This window comes from Dicentrarchus labrax, unplaced genomic scaffold, assembly GCF_905237075.1.
Source record: "Dicentrarchus labrax unplaced genomic scaffold, dlabrax2021, whole genome shotgun sequence".
NCBI lineage: Eukaryota > Metazoa > Chordata > Actinopteri > Moronidae > Dicentrarchus > Dicentrarchus labrax.
The window spans coordinates 14,220,730-14,238,583 of NW_026136708.1; the positions used below are offsets into that span (position 1 = coordinate 14,220,730).

Below are 17,854 nucleotides of genomic sequence, written 5' to 3' on the forward strand. Positions count from 1 at the left end.
CGGGTCCTTTTATTTGTGTGTGTGTGTGTGTGTGTGTGTGTGTGTGTGTGTGTGTGTGTGTGTGTGTGTGTGTGTGTGTGTGTGTGTGTGTGTGTGTGTGTGTGTGTGTGTGTGTGTGTGTGTGTGTGTGTGTGTGTGTGTGTGTGTGTGGACAGAGAAACACTTGTGGGTGCACACTGAATGCCTGAGTCATAATCTGGATCTTTTCCATGTTATTTTGGTCCTACGGCTCTTTTTCTTACCTGCAGTGGCTTTACACCCACTTGTGAACAAATGCTTTTGCACACACACACACACACACACACACACACACACACACACAGATATCTTGCCTTAATGGTCGCACCTATGCCCAGCAGCATCTTGGCAGCAGGTGTTTGAGAGGACATGCTGTCAACGCTTGAGTCAGTGTCTCTCTCTTTCTGTTTATTTGTGATTTCCATTTTCTCACCTACGACTTCTATTGCACCCCGGCCATCCTAGAAGGGGGGGTCTCTTTTTGATTTTTCTCTTGAGAAGGTCTTTCCATTATTTTTCTTCCATGTTTTCTTCTTCAAGATGTTTGCTTTCTCCTTCTTGTCTCATTAGAGAACTTGGGCTGGGTGTGAAACAGTTTCTGACTGTTGTGCGTTTGTAAAACCCATTGAGACATTGTATGTGTTGACATGATGTGACTTGACTTGACTCACCTGTTGGTGTGGTTATGATGTCTGTCTGAGGAAACAAGTGTATAATTGTCAAATAGTTGGTAACATAAAAACAATTGGCACAAGGTTATAGATTTTTCTTTCTTCTTCCATTTCTTTAAATTTTGTTTTATTCAGTGCCATGTCTCCGTACTTCTGTCATTAAATAACGGCTCTGTGATTGCAAGGTGCTAATCTTCACTAAACACAGCCCTGGGAAAAAAAACCAATCCATTTTCTTCAACTACAATACAGGCTGATTAATCAATTGCGAACACTGATTCCCTCTGCAATTGTCTAGAAATATTAACCGGTTCCAATTCACAGTATTTGTGAGAATAGAGCGAAGAAATGGATGATATAAGGTTTCAGTCTTTGCACCTGAGTTACAATTGCAAACACACACATATACACACACGTGCTCAAAGAATCTTCTACTCAACTTTTTATGTCCTCTCTTTTCAGTCTTTCTATGACTGTCTCCTTTCATTGTTCAGCACTAGCCTCTCTCAGTCAGTTACAGAGTTCGTCTGCTCTGTAATTTTCAGGTGTGTATGACTCACTGTGCACTGGAGCAGATTCATAGTCACACAGTGCTCATACTGGCACACCTGTGCTGCTTTTCAGCACTATGGTTTGTATATTTTCAAATCACCATAGTAACACTAATGGCACCCTCATGACCTTGTACTCATTAGTGAATTAATCCATAAATATTGTCATTCATTCCTCATTAATGTTTTTAGTAATACTTTATTTTACACATCCCATAGTTTCTTAAAATGTCATAAAAATGAACTGATGAGCAACTGTAAGTTCATAGGAAGCTTCTTGGAAGAAAAACTGTAATTTGGTTTTTGATTATGGGGAAAATTGAGATGCGTTCAGTTGATACACTTCAATTAATTTATTCAAATGAAATGCTAGCAAAGTGTCAAGTCTTTTAGCCAGTGCACTGCAAGTCAATTGAACAGAGCAAAAATGCTGACAATGTTTCCACAGGCAAACAAACAGTTCAACACATAATGAATGATAATAAGTTGATAATGAAGTATTTTAACTGAGGAATAATTGGGGCAGCTCTTTCAAGGAAATTCTGCTGAAAATGAACAACTGCTTATAAATTTAACAAAATAAACTAAAAAGCAATTATACTATACTACTGTATATTAAACTATAAATTATCTAATATGCTATACAACTATAAAGACAATTAACCATAATTGGCATCGCATGACATCAAAGTCAGATGACTATCTAAGCTTTAACTATTATATTTTATTTCAATTAATAATTACTCAGCCTTACACATATCAACATTACACCATATTTTACTTGCACCATTGTCTGTCACTATGATACTGGGTTGCAAAATGAGATCATAATTACCTCACTGTTCATTAATTACTTATTCAGACAATTACACTGACATTGTCATAATGAAATCTTTATAGAGGCTTTTTGGGAATTCTCCATGGGCATGGAAAACATTTGCCATGTACCAAACAATGATATCTTTGTGTTTATTTAAGATAAATATGGATAGTTATTTTTTACTGTATATTTTAGTATAGTAATAGTAAAGTAATCTTTCTTTAGTGTACCAACACCTGTAAAGGTTGCAATAAAGTTGCAGTTGTGTTTCAAGTTATTAAAGAATAGGTTCACAATTTCTCAAGTCTGTCTTGAAATGGAAGAGTCATTGGCCACTGCAATCATTCCTCCGGTCCATACTGGTCATTAAGAGATCCCTTCTTAGTAGGACTCCAATGCAAAACACTTTCTGCAGTACGCAGGTTTCAGCAGTCTTGAGTTAGTTAAATTAAATAAGTATCATCCAAATGTAGTCTTTTTAATACATAATTCCATCTGTAGAGAATTGGCTGTTTAACTCACTCTCTTGTGAATGACCAGATTTGTATCTGTAATATCAAATGCTTAATAGGATGTTACAACAATGCTTTCATAGTTGGGTAATGTCATGCTTATGGTCCCAGACACCATTATTAGTAAGATGCAAATAAGTCCCTCTGTTAACAGTTTCCAGTTGACTGGGCCAGCAGACAACCTCAGCAGCACTTTGCTCCATTGAGCAGTGATGCTACATATTTACCTCAGGAATCAACCTCATTTAGACACTGCTAAAGGTTACTGAGTATCTGTCAGTATAATTGGTCCTCTGCGACTGCAGAGAGTCACGCAACGCCACATTCATTCGTTTCAATTCCCATTCTCCCAACCTAACATACAGTATAATCCTCTCCCCTCTCCCTCTTTCTCTCTCTTCTCCTCTGCTGTTTTTGATTCTTTCCAAGTCTCATTAAAGAGTACTACCCAGACTTCAGAGGAGAAAGGGGAAGATGTACACTAAGCAGAGTCACAATGGAATTTGCCAGAAGTTCTCCTTATTGACAGGGAGCAGAATCTGTCTGGATGTCAGGGAATAAATTGTCTTTCATCACCACACACCATTTTGTTCTTGTTACTTGTACCACACTGTACCAGATGACCTTTAACTGCCAATGCATGTGTGGGAGTTTATTGGAGGTACAGCGCCTCATTAGTTAACATATTCTTTCTCAAAGTTGTGCATTTTCATCTTTGCTTACCTGTGTTTGGATAAATACTGCTTTGTCATTGTGCAATGCTGCTTTATCTGTCATTTGGTGGTTTGTGGATTTGAGTCTAATCGAATGAGCTTTGAATGGCATGGTTAACCAGTGGTCTACATTAGGTTGGAGAGGAGGTTCATCTGTATTCATGCTCTTTCAGCTGCACAATTCACAATCTCATTTTGAGATTTAATTGAAATTGTTTAATTATTATTCACCCAAGATGATTATACCGTCTATCTGTTCTACTAATACACCAGTTATGACTATGAGCTTCAAGATAATTTAACAGAATGGTCTTTTGTCACTTTTAGATATGATCGGCAACAAAAAACTGAAAGGCCTCTTTAGCATATCAAAAAAAATCCCCACAACTCAAGCCTATGCAGTATATGTCTGCAAATGGAAATCATCCAGTCAGAGACGCATATGCTCACCAACACCTGACTGTGAAACAGAAAAGACTTGGTGTTTTTTTTGTTAGCTAGTCTGTTTGTGCTGCTTAAAGCATTAATAATTACATTTGAAAAACTCACCAGTAATGTATTGAATTTTGACACTGTTCACAGCAAGGTCTGTGGGATGGGAAGGGAAGGAATCAATCGCCTTCTCTCTGTCTCTGTATCTCTCTCGCTCTCTCTCTCATAACCCCAACCCCAACCCTTACTCTGGCTTTCACAAATGAAAATGTTGATTTTGTATTTGTTGTTCTACAATAAGCTAATCTAAAAAAAGCCTTTCAAGGGGAATTCCAAATTGTGTGGGCTTTCTAAGAGCTGTCCAAAGTCTTCAACAGCTAGGTCAAATGTGTCGCGGAGAAAAATCCAAACAATCCACCCTTGGTGATAGCAACAAGAATGAAATCTTGAAGTGTCTGTAATTTGTGTCAGTATTTTGCTGTCATGGTTGTCCAGAATGACATACAAATAATCAACAGGAAGGAATAAAGTACCAGACGTTGTTGTAGACGTTGTTGTGTTGTTAAATAAAGGTGAAAAATCAATGCATCAGAGGCCTTGGATACCTTAACACTGATTCTCTGTATGGGTCAAATGTGAAAAATGCCCACATTATCCAAATGCCTCCCTGTTTGTAACAAAAGCTTTTTGTTAAAAGTTGTCACCAAGCAGAGAAGCCCTGATGACATTACGAGGGTTCTTTTGGTCCAAGTTCTCTACAGCGCAAACATCATTCTCGATTTTCATAGGCTGTGTAATACTCCCGTGACAAGTGGGCTAATCTGATCTCTTTGTGTAAAATTGGTAAACTTTCCCTTTGAGAAAAATGCAGCTTATTTGTCTGTTATGAACAGCAGATTGCATGCCTTGTTGCTCCACATTTCACAGATGTGCTGCAGTATCCCACTGCTTACTTTATAATGGTGGCTCTTGGTATGTCTGAAATTAAGCAAGAATGACACTGTAGAATATGTGATGTTTGATGTTCTCTCACTTGATGTCTCTGTGATTCTTTCTCTGTTTCCTTTCAGTTTTCCTTTCTACCTATCCTTTTTCTCTCTCTGTACTATTTTTCTCAGTTGCTGAGTTCGTCCCCTCCAGACTGAATTGAGTTAACTCCTAGCAGGGTTAGAATGCAGACTGCTTTTTAGAGACTTCATCTATGAACGTTTACCACCAACACATTTATCTTCATCAAGCTTCAGCTCTGTAAAGGTACAGCATCTCTGTATGCTTTTTCATTAAAAAGAAATATTTACATTATTTAATACAATACTTAGTGTTCTGTGATGCCAGTGTTTAATAATCTATATACTGTATATTTGGCCTTTTTAGCATTTGCAACATTTCATAAGCCCTGGAGTATTGGCGAAATTCTACACGCTTACTTTAAACGCTACCATTCCTTATATTGGAAACCATTGATTTAAAGTCTTTTGTTGACTAACGATTATTCAACACCTTTTCATGTCTTCTTTTCCTTTGCTCTTTCTACAGCAACAAATGTGTCCGTGAGACTCGTCACTTCACTCAGTGGGCATTATGTTGACCCTAATCTAAACCCATCAGCAACCCATCCCTACCTTTCCCTCCCATCTCCCCTCCCCACACCCTTTCCCACTTCCATCATGACCAGTCTGAAGCGTTCTCAGACAGAGCGCTCGGTCGGGGGCTCAGTGCCGGCTACTGATGAGTTCTATACCCGCCGCCTGCGACTGCCGAATGGAGGGGCACCTCCCCCCCGCAGTGAGAGCGCCCACATCTCCTCTTCCTCCACCACCGGCACCAACCCTGGCGTCCCCAAAATGGGGGTTCGGGCTCGTGTGGCTGATTGGCCCCCACGGAAAGATGGGGGAGGAGGGGGTGTTTGGCATATCACAGTGGAAACGGACTCACCCAGCTCTACCAACACCACCAGCTCTTCTGGATCAGGGAGTGGAGATAGAGAAAGACTTGGAGGAGGGGGAGGAGGGGGAGGAGGAGGTGGTGGTGGTGGTGGTGGGGGTGGAGGTGGAGGAGGAGGAGGAGGAGGAGGAAGCGGTGGTAGTGGTGGTAGTGGAAGTGGTGGCAGTGGAGGAGGAGGGGTGTCAGCCGTCACAGCCCACAGCAATCTGTCAGCCAAGCTGGGCCACCTGATAAGCCCACAGGACTCATCCATGCTGCGCAACATCCACAACACACTAAAGAGTAAGATGCAGAGCAAGGGAAAGGACAATCGCTTCCTGTCACCGGATGGCTATCTGGGATCACCTCGCAAAGGCATGAGGCGCATCCGCCAGCGCAGTAACAGTGATATAACTATCAGTGAGCTGGATGGTGATGGCAATGAGGGCTGGTCCTTTTCCGGGTGGACACCCATGCACCGGGAGTATGGCAGCACTTCATCCATAGATAAACATGGCGTTTCAGGAGAGAGCTTCTTTGACATGCTAAAGGGATATCAGTCCTCTGAGGCCCCTGATCAGCGAAGTCCAGCTCCAGAGAGGCTAACGGAGCTACTTACTGTAGCCCCGATAAAACAAGCTGCCCTGGACCTTCCAGACGGACCTTTAGGTCCAGCCAGAGGTAGTCCGGCCAGTCGACTGAAGGAACGAGAGAAGCACTTAAAGAGGAGGTCAAAGTCAGAGACAGGTGGAGAGTCAATATTTCGTAAGCTGCGCAGTGTGAAAGTAGAGGGTGACACATCAAGGGCTGGCTCAGATGTTGAAGATGGGGGCAAAACTGATGAGAGTGGCCCACCTCCCAAACCCTGGTTGTGCCAAAAAGGCTTTTCCCATTTTGATGTCCAGTCTCTACTCTTTGACCTCAATGAGGTAGTTCACAGTCGGCAATCTGGGTCCAAACGCAAGAACACCACTACGGGTGCCTCGGCTGCTGCTGCTGCCTCTGCTTCGGCCACGTCCTCTCTCTCTTCCAACCAGAGTGGAGTGTATGGGTCACCCTGTGGCTCACAAGAGGAGCTGAGTAAGGAGGGAGCTGGAGGACACAGTACCAACCCTGCATTGGACCCTGGTGATGACAAAAGCAATGACCTGGTGCTCAGTTGCCCTTGTTTCAGGAATGAGATTGGTGGAGAGGTTGAGAGGAACATCTCCCCTGCTAAACAGGTAAGTTTTGTGCAAGAATAGGATGATTAGATTTAATTTAAAAAAAACTAAATATGCTTATTTCTCTTAATTCCTCAAAATGTTCTCTGGGGCTTTTCAGTTGTAATCTTAAAACCGTTGTCTGCAAGTTTATTTCCTGAACTTTCTGGCCATTTTGAAAACATCCAGATTAAAGAGATTGAATTAAGTTTATTTCTGCATGTTGTAGATGCACTTAAGATTAAATGTAATGTTATGGTTGTAAGCTTATTTGCTTTACTTGTCCTTCTCTTCCATCCTCCAGCAGGGCAGCATAGGGAGTGGGGGGAGCTCAAGCAATTCTTCTGGTAGTACAGAGGAAGGACCTTTGGATGCCACCCTAACTACTCATTTTACCAATGCTGGTGTGGCTGTGTTGGAGGCCTCCAAAGATGGGCAAAGCCAACATGCTGACAGGTCCAAACGATACATTGTGGAACATGTTGACCTTGGCGCCTATTACTACAGAAAGTACTTCTACCTCAGAGGTGAGCAAAATGGGCTTTTTAGATTTGTAGATCATACATTTTGATAGCTGTTTCTCCATTTCTCCATTTGGAAGCTGTCTGGTGACAGTATACTGTATTTATTAAATATCTTTAATAAGATATACCTATTAGTGGCATAGAAAATGCCATTTTCCACTTACAGCCAAGGTTAAACTGTTTAGACCACTGGCACAGTATTTAGTATTTTAGCAAATGCTGTATTATGCATTTCATTATGAAAACAAAACTTCACAAATGCTTTTACATGCAATGGTTTATATCCTCACCACATTAGATCCATAGGGTTGAGCTTTAAAATGGTGGTAAGAAAGTGGCAAAGCTGTCCTTTAATTTCCCCCCATTAATCCCATTCCTCCTCATGTCTAGAACACTGGAACTATCTGGGGGTAGATGAGAACCTCGGCCCAGTGGCAGTGAGTCTGAGGAGGGAGAAGTTGGATGAGCACAAGGAGCATGGCCAGCAGTACAACTACAGGGTCATCTTCAGAACGAGTGAGGTACTGTACATTGAAATGCACACATGAACCTTTTACATCTTATACTGACGTGGTGTTTTATTAGCTTGATTTCTTGCTGTGTGATCGGATTTGTTTTTAATTAATCTGTCGTCGAGATATACTGTATTTGTAGCCGTTCTCTCTAGAGCCATGAATGTTCATGTTCACAAATGTGTCAATATTTAGTACACTCTGTACTGAGTGGTGTTACTGAGAAGCTCTTATGAGTTCAAATTGTGTAGGCGTTAACATATAGGATATGCGCCCAGCCTTGCTTATTGAAAAACCCAGTTGGGGGGGAGACATTATAAAAGCTTCAGTTCAAGGTTGTCAGATGTGGCTTAAGACCTTAGATGCCACCCCCTCCATTCCTTTACACCGCCTCAAATTAATGCATGTTTGATTTCATTTGTAATGTACAGTTTTTTCCCCAACTGTTCATTCCCGATGCTCAGTCTGCAGTTTGCAGTAATTGGAACTCTTTTGTGAATCCCTGTAGCTTTACTGCCATCTCCTATAGACACACTAGAGCCAGAGATCCATGTCCTCATTCTCTGAGCTGAACGCCCACCTACCATCTTTGTCAGCCTTCATCTGTGAAGGACTGAGCAGTGCCATTTTGCAGCTAAACGAGACTAAAATAGAGCCAAAGGTATTTGAGTAGAGGAGGAAAAGCATTGCTCTTGTATTAAAGCGCACCATGAGTAATAGCCCTTCCAATCTCTTGGGATGACGCACGACCTACTGTGCCGTGTTTTCCTCTATTTTCTTTCCCTTCTCTTCCCTCCCTCTCTCCTCTTTAATTGCTATTTTCAGAGCAGGGCGCTGGGCAGGTATAGATATATATGTGTGTGTCTGTGTGGGAGTGAGTGGGATGCATTGATGTTGAAGGGATAAGTCCAGTGTCCACCGAGGACAGCCATTGTCCTCAGTGTGAGTGCTTCTCTTCAGTTTATTTAACCTAAGAGGTAAAGAGAGTGCTCCGATCAGGATTTTTGAGGACGTTCACAGATCACCGATCGCTGATCACTAGAAACAGTATCGGCCGATACGATTACCGATCACTGGGTCTAGTTATAGCCTTATGTTAATAGTGTATTTCTTTTTCTATTTCTATAGTTAATTTCTTATTTCACCATTTTAATTCTACTTAATTATCCACCTTATTTTTGTGTTTTATTGTTTACTCACAAAACACTTTGTGCTTGCTTTTTCCCTCCTCTTTCCCCGCACACAGGCACACGCACACAAGAGCACCTGTGTCTCACACACACTGGCTGCCCTGCCTCTTTCTGCTCCTCTCTCCATGTATCATACAGGCTGTATGTGCCTGCTCCATTACTTTTGATGGTTAGGTTTTATAAAGTCACCCAAGAAACACAACTTATTTTTTGGGATTTTTCACAACAGCAGGCGAGCCACACATTAATGAGCAGGCTTGTTAATGACACTGCATATTCAATACGAACTGTTGATTTACCTGCTCCGTGCTTGTAAAACATCCACCAGATAACGTCTCTCTCTGTTTCTCTACAAAATGCTAAAACGAATCCCAGACCATTAATATACCGGGCGGCCCGCCCAAGTATATCTATGTGTGTCAAACACTAAATAACTTTCCTGTGGAATAAAATAAATGCGTCAGCTGATTGGCTCTTCTAATGGGCGTTTATAGAGATTGCCCATTAAACTATTTAGAGCGAATATCAGCAGATTACGATCAAACGGAGCACGCTTTCTTGAAGGTGTTGGCATCAATGTTGGGCCTATCAAACACACAACATATACGCGATTCTTAAGATCACTAGAGACCCAGCTGGGCCGATTTGTTCATGAGATATTCAGGTCCTGATCCTTCTACAGTCCTCTTGATTTATTCATGGGTGTCATCCTTGAATTTGTTTTAGTCTAAAGCTTAAGAACATTCATAGTGGAAACTACAGTGGCAGAAACCTACGTGGATTCTATTTTCTCATTTAGCTAAACAGGTCTTCAGTGTTTTTCTGGAAGAAGCCTGGATTTTGTAGAAAAAACATTGATTTCATGAGCGATCCTGAGCCCATGATTATCCTTTGAAAAGAACCCTCTCATACTGCAAATTGATTGCACAGGCCGTTAGGCCTCATCACAGGCTTCCTTGCATTTTCCCAAACATGGACTTACTCTACAGATCTAGTGCTGGGCAGCTTTTGTTGTTGCCAGTTATAGGGGGATTTTGATAGAACCAACACACTGCACAGAACAGAAATGGAAGGACCCAGACTAAATCTGATTCTGTTATTGTGATCAAGCTTATGCAGTACAGTGTAATGTGCTCTAAAGATAAAATCTGATTGTGAAGTGACTGTATTAGGGCTGTCCCTGACTTAAGACTTTTCTAGTTGACTAGTAGTTGTTATTTAAAGCCAATATTGCCTATGATATTAATTTGAATATATATTTTTAACAGCTGCCTGCTAAATAATAATGGAAACAGCTGCAATGATTCTGAATGTGTGGAAACAACCAGCAAGTAGACTGAACATCTAGTTCATTTATTTCAACACAGTATAACTTCACATGTCTTGCTGTTTAAAACATAACATAATAAATAACTTCCAAAAACAAATACTAGTGGACGTATCGATACAATGGATTATGTATAATGTTACTTACAAATCAACTCGCTACAAAGTCCTCGCTGCATGCCCCGCTTTGGCTATGCGGCTCATTCCGAAACTGCTTCCCTCCACCTCCCAGCAGTCCTCAGCTCCTGTGCTAGTGATGTAAACAAACCTTCCTGGTCAAGCTTGCAGCCTGGGTACAGTCAGCTAGTAGGACCAGTAACTAGCTAGGGGCAGCAGCTTGTACATTAAGCAGTGCTGTGTGACAAGAGAAATGGTCGTGTTGCAACAATCTGCTGATACTGTAAGATTTTATGATGGACCCAAACAACTGCCATAAAGAACACTGCAGACATAGAAAATGACCAAAAATATAATAATAATGTTTTGGGGGAGAATAAGGCAACAGTATCAGATGTAAATGTCAAATTACAGTCTATTTTATTTAATATTTGGTATGTAAGTCAAATTACTGTGTTTGGTTAGTTTGGTTTTCTTATCGAAACTCAAATTGATCCTTGCTTTTCCTACTTTCTTTTTCTTCTCCTTCTGATTATGCTGTCTCCAGCTTAATACCTTGAGGGGCTCCATCCTGGAAGATACAGTACCTTCCACATCCAAGCACGGTCTAGCTCGAGGTCTGCCCCTCAAAGAGGTGCTGGAGCACCTTGTGCCTGAGCTCAATGTCCACTGCTTGCGCCTGGCCCTCAACACACCGAAGGTCACAGAGCAGCTGATGAAGCTGGATGAGCAGGGGGTAAGGAGACACAGTGAAGACTTTGATTGCTCATATTGGTTTAGTAAAAAAAAACATTACTTCATTTTGACATCATTGTTACTCAAAAATATGATCCATTAAGAATAATTGATCATTCTTTGAGCTAAAGACGTAGGTTTCCCAGAAATGATCCTGTACTATGTATAGCACATTATTTTAATAGTGTTTTATGAATCATTTTATGTGTAGGTGTTGTTTTTTTTTTACAAAAGGGGTATGTCTCATTGTGGAGCATAATGATTTATCATTTATTTTTTATGTTTGCTTAATTTATCCATTAAATGCCAGGTACTATTATGTTGGATTTAAGTGGAGAAACTCCCTCACATATCGACACGCAAACACACACACTGACACCCACACAAACACACACCTCGACCTTAAAAAGGAGAAAAATACAAAACAAGCTCTTTGATACTCATGTTCCCTGATGCAATCATCAAAAGCTGAACCTCTGAAAATGTCAACATGATTTATCTGTAAAATGGCATCACGACCACTGCAGAACAACCCAAGGTGGTTATTCTTAAAATGCCAACATGAGTTCTGCCTAAAATGTCATCATGGTTACTCTGTCATGATTTCTACACAGCAATATACGTGTCGTCCCTTTCCATTGCCGTAATCTCGGTTCTCTCCATAGTTGAGTTTCCAGAGGAAAGTCGGGGTGATGTACTGCATGGCAGGCCAAAGCAGCGAGGAGGAGATGTACAACAACGAATCAGCTGGTCCTGCACTGGAGGAGTTCCTTCACCTGCTGGGGGAGAGGGTTAGACTTAAAGGCTTCACCAAGTACCGGGCCCAGCTGGACACCAAGAGTACGTAAATACACAGCATTGACAAGTTGTCCCACAAGTACTGTGGAAAAACCTCCAGATGGGCTTATACTGATACTGAAACCAATGCCTAATTTAAAGCAGCAGTGTAAACAATAATTAACACACTCCAAGTAGAAGTTCTTATTGATTAAAGGTGTCTTGTGTTCAGTCACCCTGACATGATGTGCATGTTCAATGTCAGAACCTTGTGACATGTGACATGTGATATTCATATTAGTTGAATCACTAATTGTTTGGGACTGACTTCAGAAATACCTTTTACTGTTATATGTAAAGTTGATATGTCAAATCAATGGCAGTTGTTGAAACCACTGTGGGTAAACCAGGCAAATGGGCCATGCCTTTTTGTCCACAAAGAGCACACAAAATACACTCTTTATAGTCTGCAGTACTACTTATTTAGTAGTCCTCTAAAATCACTTTTAACATTCAGATTATATTCAGGATAAGCTCATGCAATGCAAAAACACTGGACTGAATTATGTAAGGACAGTTAAAGCATTTACCTTTTATTTCGCTACTTTACTACTACACTCCCTTAAAAACAAACAGTCCTTTAATTTCAGACTTGTGACAGATGGCCTTTTGGTCTTATATTATTCTTTTGGTCCTTTTTTGATTATTGCTTTCCATCCACTATGTGTTTTCTTCTCTCCTTTTCCTGATCAACCGTGCATTCACTATAGACAAGATTGGTATCTACATAATGCTCTTTAAGTTTGTTTGATATATAATGTCACACTATCCTTGTATCAATTAAGTCATCCCCATAATGCTATGTGAGACTAAAAACCCCTCCTGGTCACCTTTTGCGGGACATGTAATACAACCTTCAGTAGCCTCTGGTAAATTAAATACAGCCATGCAAAGCACTCCCTACAGGAGTATAATTAATTGAGGTAATCTAGCTAGGTTAAGTATGGCCTTTTAAACACCTTGTGACTGTTTTGTTCTCTGAAAAGAGCGCATCGTTTGACTGTGGAGGCGGTTATTAACATGCAGTGGCTCTCTTTAGGGCCAAAGCCTGTTAAGAGATCAGGGAACACTGATCAGCATTCACAACAGAGGAAGATTGGGAACACAAAGATGTTAATTGTTCATAATATGATAGTTTGTAATATAAATGTTTAAGAGAGATTCAGTTGACTGTCAGTGTTTCTGGACATGTTATATATAAACACTTCTCCATATCAAGCAAGATATATTTATTCCATTATTTATTTTAAAGGAGCATATATAGTCAATCTTAAACTACACTTTTAGGATGCTTTTGGCAGTATTCTTACCAAATATTCATACTTGGGATTATAAAGGCTTTTCCAAATCTGAGCGTCTGGACCAAGAAACCAAAACCACCTGAAGAGAGTGGCTTACAAGTTGTTTTTTATTTAAAACATATTTTAAAGCATGAGAAATTCACATCTTATTGTATCCCCCTCAGCTGACTCGACGGGAACTCACTCCTTGTACACCACTTATAAGGATTACGAGATCATGTTCCATGTGTCTACCATGCTGCCCTACACACCCAACAATAAGCAACAGGTATGTTAATCAAAGGGCTCGTAGTTCCAACACACTGACCTAGATGACCATTATTTCTGTAAATAAAAAGCTGCAACTTGCTTGGGGACATAAAGCCTTCAGACTGTCATTGAAACATGCACATTTTTTTTTTCAGTTTGAATATGCCATTGAAACAATGAAAAAACTTTCATTACAGTTGCATGTTAATTTTGCACACGGCTTAAGTTGCAAAAAAACGTTGAAAAATGTTTAAAACAACATATGTATCGGTATGTCTATATACCCATGTAACTTTCATTCCTCCCGCTGTCTATGTGCTTTTCCAGTTACTGCGAAAGCGCCATATTGGGAACGATATCGTCACAATCGTGTTCCAGGAACCCGGGGCGCTCCCTTTCACCCCAAAAAACATTCGCTCACACTTCCAGCACGTCTTTGTGATTGTGCGAGCTCATAACCCATGCTCCGAGAACAGCTCCTACAGGTGAGATATACACACCCATGTATGTACATTTTTCTCAAGAGAGTGTTGCATTATGGGTAAACACTGACGATCTGTTGGTGTTATGAGTTCTCAGCCCCAAAGAGCCAAGTTAGCCTAGTTTAACCTGCAGTAGAAGAGTTATCTGCTGTATTATAGTACAGGAAAGAATTCTGGTGTCATAGGACATTATGGTATAAGATGGTGACCAGTACTTCAGTCCACAAGTTTGGCTGGAGTGCGCGTGTGCGTGCGCGTGCGTGCGTGCGTGCGCAAGACTGAAAAACAGAAAAAAGGAATATTTATCACCTCATCAATTATAGGTTTTTGAAATCACTAAACAGTGAGGTGCTAAAATGGAATTAGAAAGACAAATAGGCTGCAGATTGTCAGTTTGATGGTATTTTAATGACCAAAAGTAAATGTATTTTTGTTAATTGTGATGCCTTTTTAATTGTCTTTTTTTAGTATTTCAAACACAGTTTCTGTACAGTAGAGCAGAGGTTGCATTAGACTTTCTAATTGTCTGTAATTTTGACAGACAGGGTCGTAAAATCATTATCGTCATAATCTATTATTACCTGACACGTTATTTATTTAATGATGAGACATAGCCTACTGTAATAGCAAAAACAATAACATTAACATTAATAGTATTAAATATACAGAACTACATAACTATACTTGACCTCCTTGCTGCCACTGGCTGATACCTTATCAGTATTACTTTCTTGTCGTTTATCCTCAACTGCATCATTCCCTCTTTTTTCACCTCATTTATCAACCACATTACAATTATTGTGTTTTCTAAAGAAACTTTGGATACTCAGCTGCCGTGACATATTGCAATGGCTAAGCTATAGGCTTCAGATCATTTTTAAAACATTCATTCAGTGACAAAATAGATTAAGTTAACGTGACCTTAGCAATAGTGGTGTTTTCTAATGTGTATGTCATATATAAGCCAGCGCAGTAGATGTGTTTTGAAAAATTCTAGATACATAAATTGGACTTTCCCAAATGCCCATGACTTTTCCTCATGAATCACTTTCCATCGCAGATGAGACAGTAATGCTCTTATTATGCCTCAAAATGTTCATGTACATCTCTCGTTGCCTTTGCAGTTCCATCACTCCATCATAGAGTAGGCTGTGAGTGTTGAGAGCCCTCTCTATGGCTCACGATTTATTACCACATTGTCAGAGATGTGTAATATGAAATACAAAGTGCCAGCTCTGAGTTATTTTTTAAGAAATAATGAATATTCTGCCTTTCCTCCATTTCCTGTTCAGCTGTGAAGGGCATTTCATACTTGGTTTATTCTTGCCTCTGTCTTGTTATCTAGTTTTCTGTCATTCCCTCTTATCTTGCTCTCTATGACTTTTCCTCTCTCTCTCACTAATGGCTGTTTTAATTGCTGTTTGAGCAAATTGTGTGAGGTCTTAATTGTCCCCCATGGGGCTACTTCGTTACTGAGCAACAAAACACACACAAACAATGTGCCCAGCAACAGAGTGAATATAGAGCAAATACTATTTACACGTGCTTTCTGTGATTCACAAATGTGAATTAAGTTTCTTGAAGTGAAAACTAATTTCGCACACACTATAGGTAGAGGAGGCGGTAAAACATCAGGTTTCAGAAGTAAATTATAATTCGTAGAGACCACAGGGAATTTGACTGAGGGGTTGCTTTTGAAGCTTTGGTGTGTTTATTGCTGACACCAGAGGACTTTCACATGCACACAGGGCAGGGAAATATAGCACTCTAGCACTCGTTCTATTTAGTATGGCTCTGGTCTTAAACACAGTGATTCCAAATCCTTATTAGAACCATGGCACCCCTTTTGAGGACATTATAGTATATTATTGTATGAGTATTAAAAAATATTCCTCTTTGTTTTCATAGATAAAGATACTGATTCTCTCTTGCTTGCTTGCTTTCCATCCTTTTGTTTATTTCCTTTTTTTCTGTCCTTTCTCTGTTTGTTGCCGCTCTTGAATATTTTTTTCTGGACAGTAACATTAGGTAGAACATTTTTGTGATTGTGGGCTGTTAGAGGACATTATACATCTAAAAACTTAAAGTGAGAACAAAGGATAGTGAATTTTGTACGCAGGAGGCTGTTTAATCTTTTTCTGTGGAGTCTACACGATCAGACCTGTAGCAAACCCTGTTGCTACTTGTAGCCACAGAAGGTCATTGACTTACAATGAGGGCCAGTTTAACAAAGACTTATATGAACTCAAATGAATTAATAATTTTTAATTGGTTAATCCATTCATTCATTTTCTGCAACTTATCTGGGTCTATGTCCTGACAATGGTTCATGGTCCAGTGCGTAGGATTTAGTGGCATTTAGCAGTGTAATTGCATATTTCAACTCTTGTAAGCACAAAGGTGAAACTATGGTGGCCGCAAAACGTAAATGCCCCTAAATAGACTCAGTTTAAACACAGCAGACTCCATGGAAGGCAACCCCCAGTGTGTGTAGATATAAAAGGCGATAGCCAATTATATTACTAGGAATTATTGTTACTTACTGAAATTATTGTTTATATTACTGGGAAATATGTGATATTAATGTCAATGTATAAATTTATTGACATTGTGAGCCTTATTTTCCCTGCAGGGTTTCTCATTCTTTAACAGTATAACTGTGAAAAAGGTATTAAATCACATTCTATTTGCTATTAAACAGGTCTTAAAAAGTATTTAACTCTTAAAGTAAGTCTTGAACAATACAGAAACCCTGTCACCTGCTCTGACTTGCCTGCATTTGAGGACTTAAGGATAACTGTACTGCTTACTGATTGGTCAATCAATTGTTTGCTCTGATCTGGAATACAAAAGGTCTGTTTAATTTGGAGTTGCATGTGTCGATGTTTTATACCAAAACACAATTTTACATTTTTCCCCAACTGTTACAAGTGTAGTGAACCAGGCCATTGTTATGTTTTAACTGCTCTAACTCTGTTAGTGTCTAGTATAATTGTCTGTTAATCCCAACAACTTTAAAAACCACTCTTATATACTTACTTACTCTTATATAATGAAGTCTTGATGGCTGCAGCCCAAATGGTTTTTAATAGGAGGTCTAGTAAACATAGCCACGTCTTCAATGCCAGATGCTTGCCTGTGCTTAGTAAAATATATGCCAGTGCAGTTATTTTTTTCCACATTGACACATCACCACACTTATGAGACTATTGCTAAACCAGAAAAACAAGAATTGTGTAGTGTGAGGTAATAGTGACCGTATGACTGAGCTGAATGTGAATCCCAATGTTTTGTATGGTGTGAAAGATTAAAGTTTATACAGTATATGTTTTCCTAAATTAATTCCCTGATCTCTTACATCTGTTTCTGGAGCACATTACTGTATGTAAATACTGTAAAACATAAATTGACTAGTTGTCACAAGTAGACAAAAACATGTTATATGTAACCTTCCCCACACCCACACACATACATACAGTACACCTCTGAGCCACCCACTCCAATAGGTATTGACATGTTCTTTTTCTTGCTTTGGCTCAGTGGGCAGCAGGTCGTAGATACTGGAAGAGCGGAGCTGCCCACACACTGGATATTTATAAGACCACAAATCACTGAAACCACAGGAATGTGCTCTTTCATTTTTTACTGCCAAACCTCCTGCCATGCGGATCACACAGCAGCCACACAGCCCAGCAATCCCTCTCCTCTCTCTCTCTCTCTCTCTCTCTCTCTCTCTCTC

The 17,854-nt window shown here is 40.0% G+C and overlaps 1 protein-coding gene across 5 annotated transcripts in view; it reads left to right on the top strand.

Annotated features, from left to right (window-relative positions):
- The window catches only part of sipa1l1 (signal-induced proliferation-associated 1 like 1), a 77,905-nt gene that overhangs the window by 37,467 nt on the left and 22,584 nt on the right, over positions 1-17,854 (top strand). For 4 of the 5 annotated variants that reach the window (XM_051410104.1, XM_051410103.1, XM_051410105.1 and 1 more), the window contains 8 exons: positions 4,788-4,971; positions 5,254-6,863; positions 7,147-7,369; positions 7,757-7,887; positions 11,059-11,247; positions 11,912-12,086; positions 13,549-13,652; positions 13,961-14,118. In XM_051410104.1, the coding sequence (XP_051266064.1) occupies positions 5,385-6,863; positions 7,147-7,369; positions 7,757-7,887; positions 11,059-11,247; positions 11,912-12,086; positions 13,549-13,652; positions 13,961-14,118 (2,459 nt within the window). In that variant the 5' untranslated portion in view covers positions 4,788-4,971; positions 5,254-5,384. The remainder of the gene's footprint in view (positions 1-4,787; positions 4,972-5,253; positions 6,864-7,146; positions 7,370-7,756; positions 7,888-11,058; positions 11,248-11,911; positions 12,087-13,548; positions 13,653-13,960; positions 14,119-17,854) is intronic. The other variant, XM_051410107.1, reaches the window with a different exon arrangement.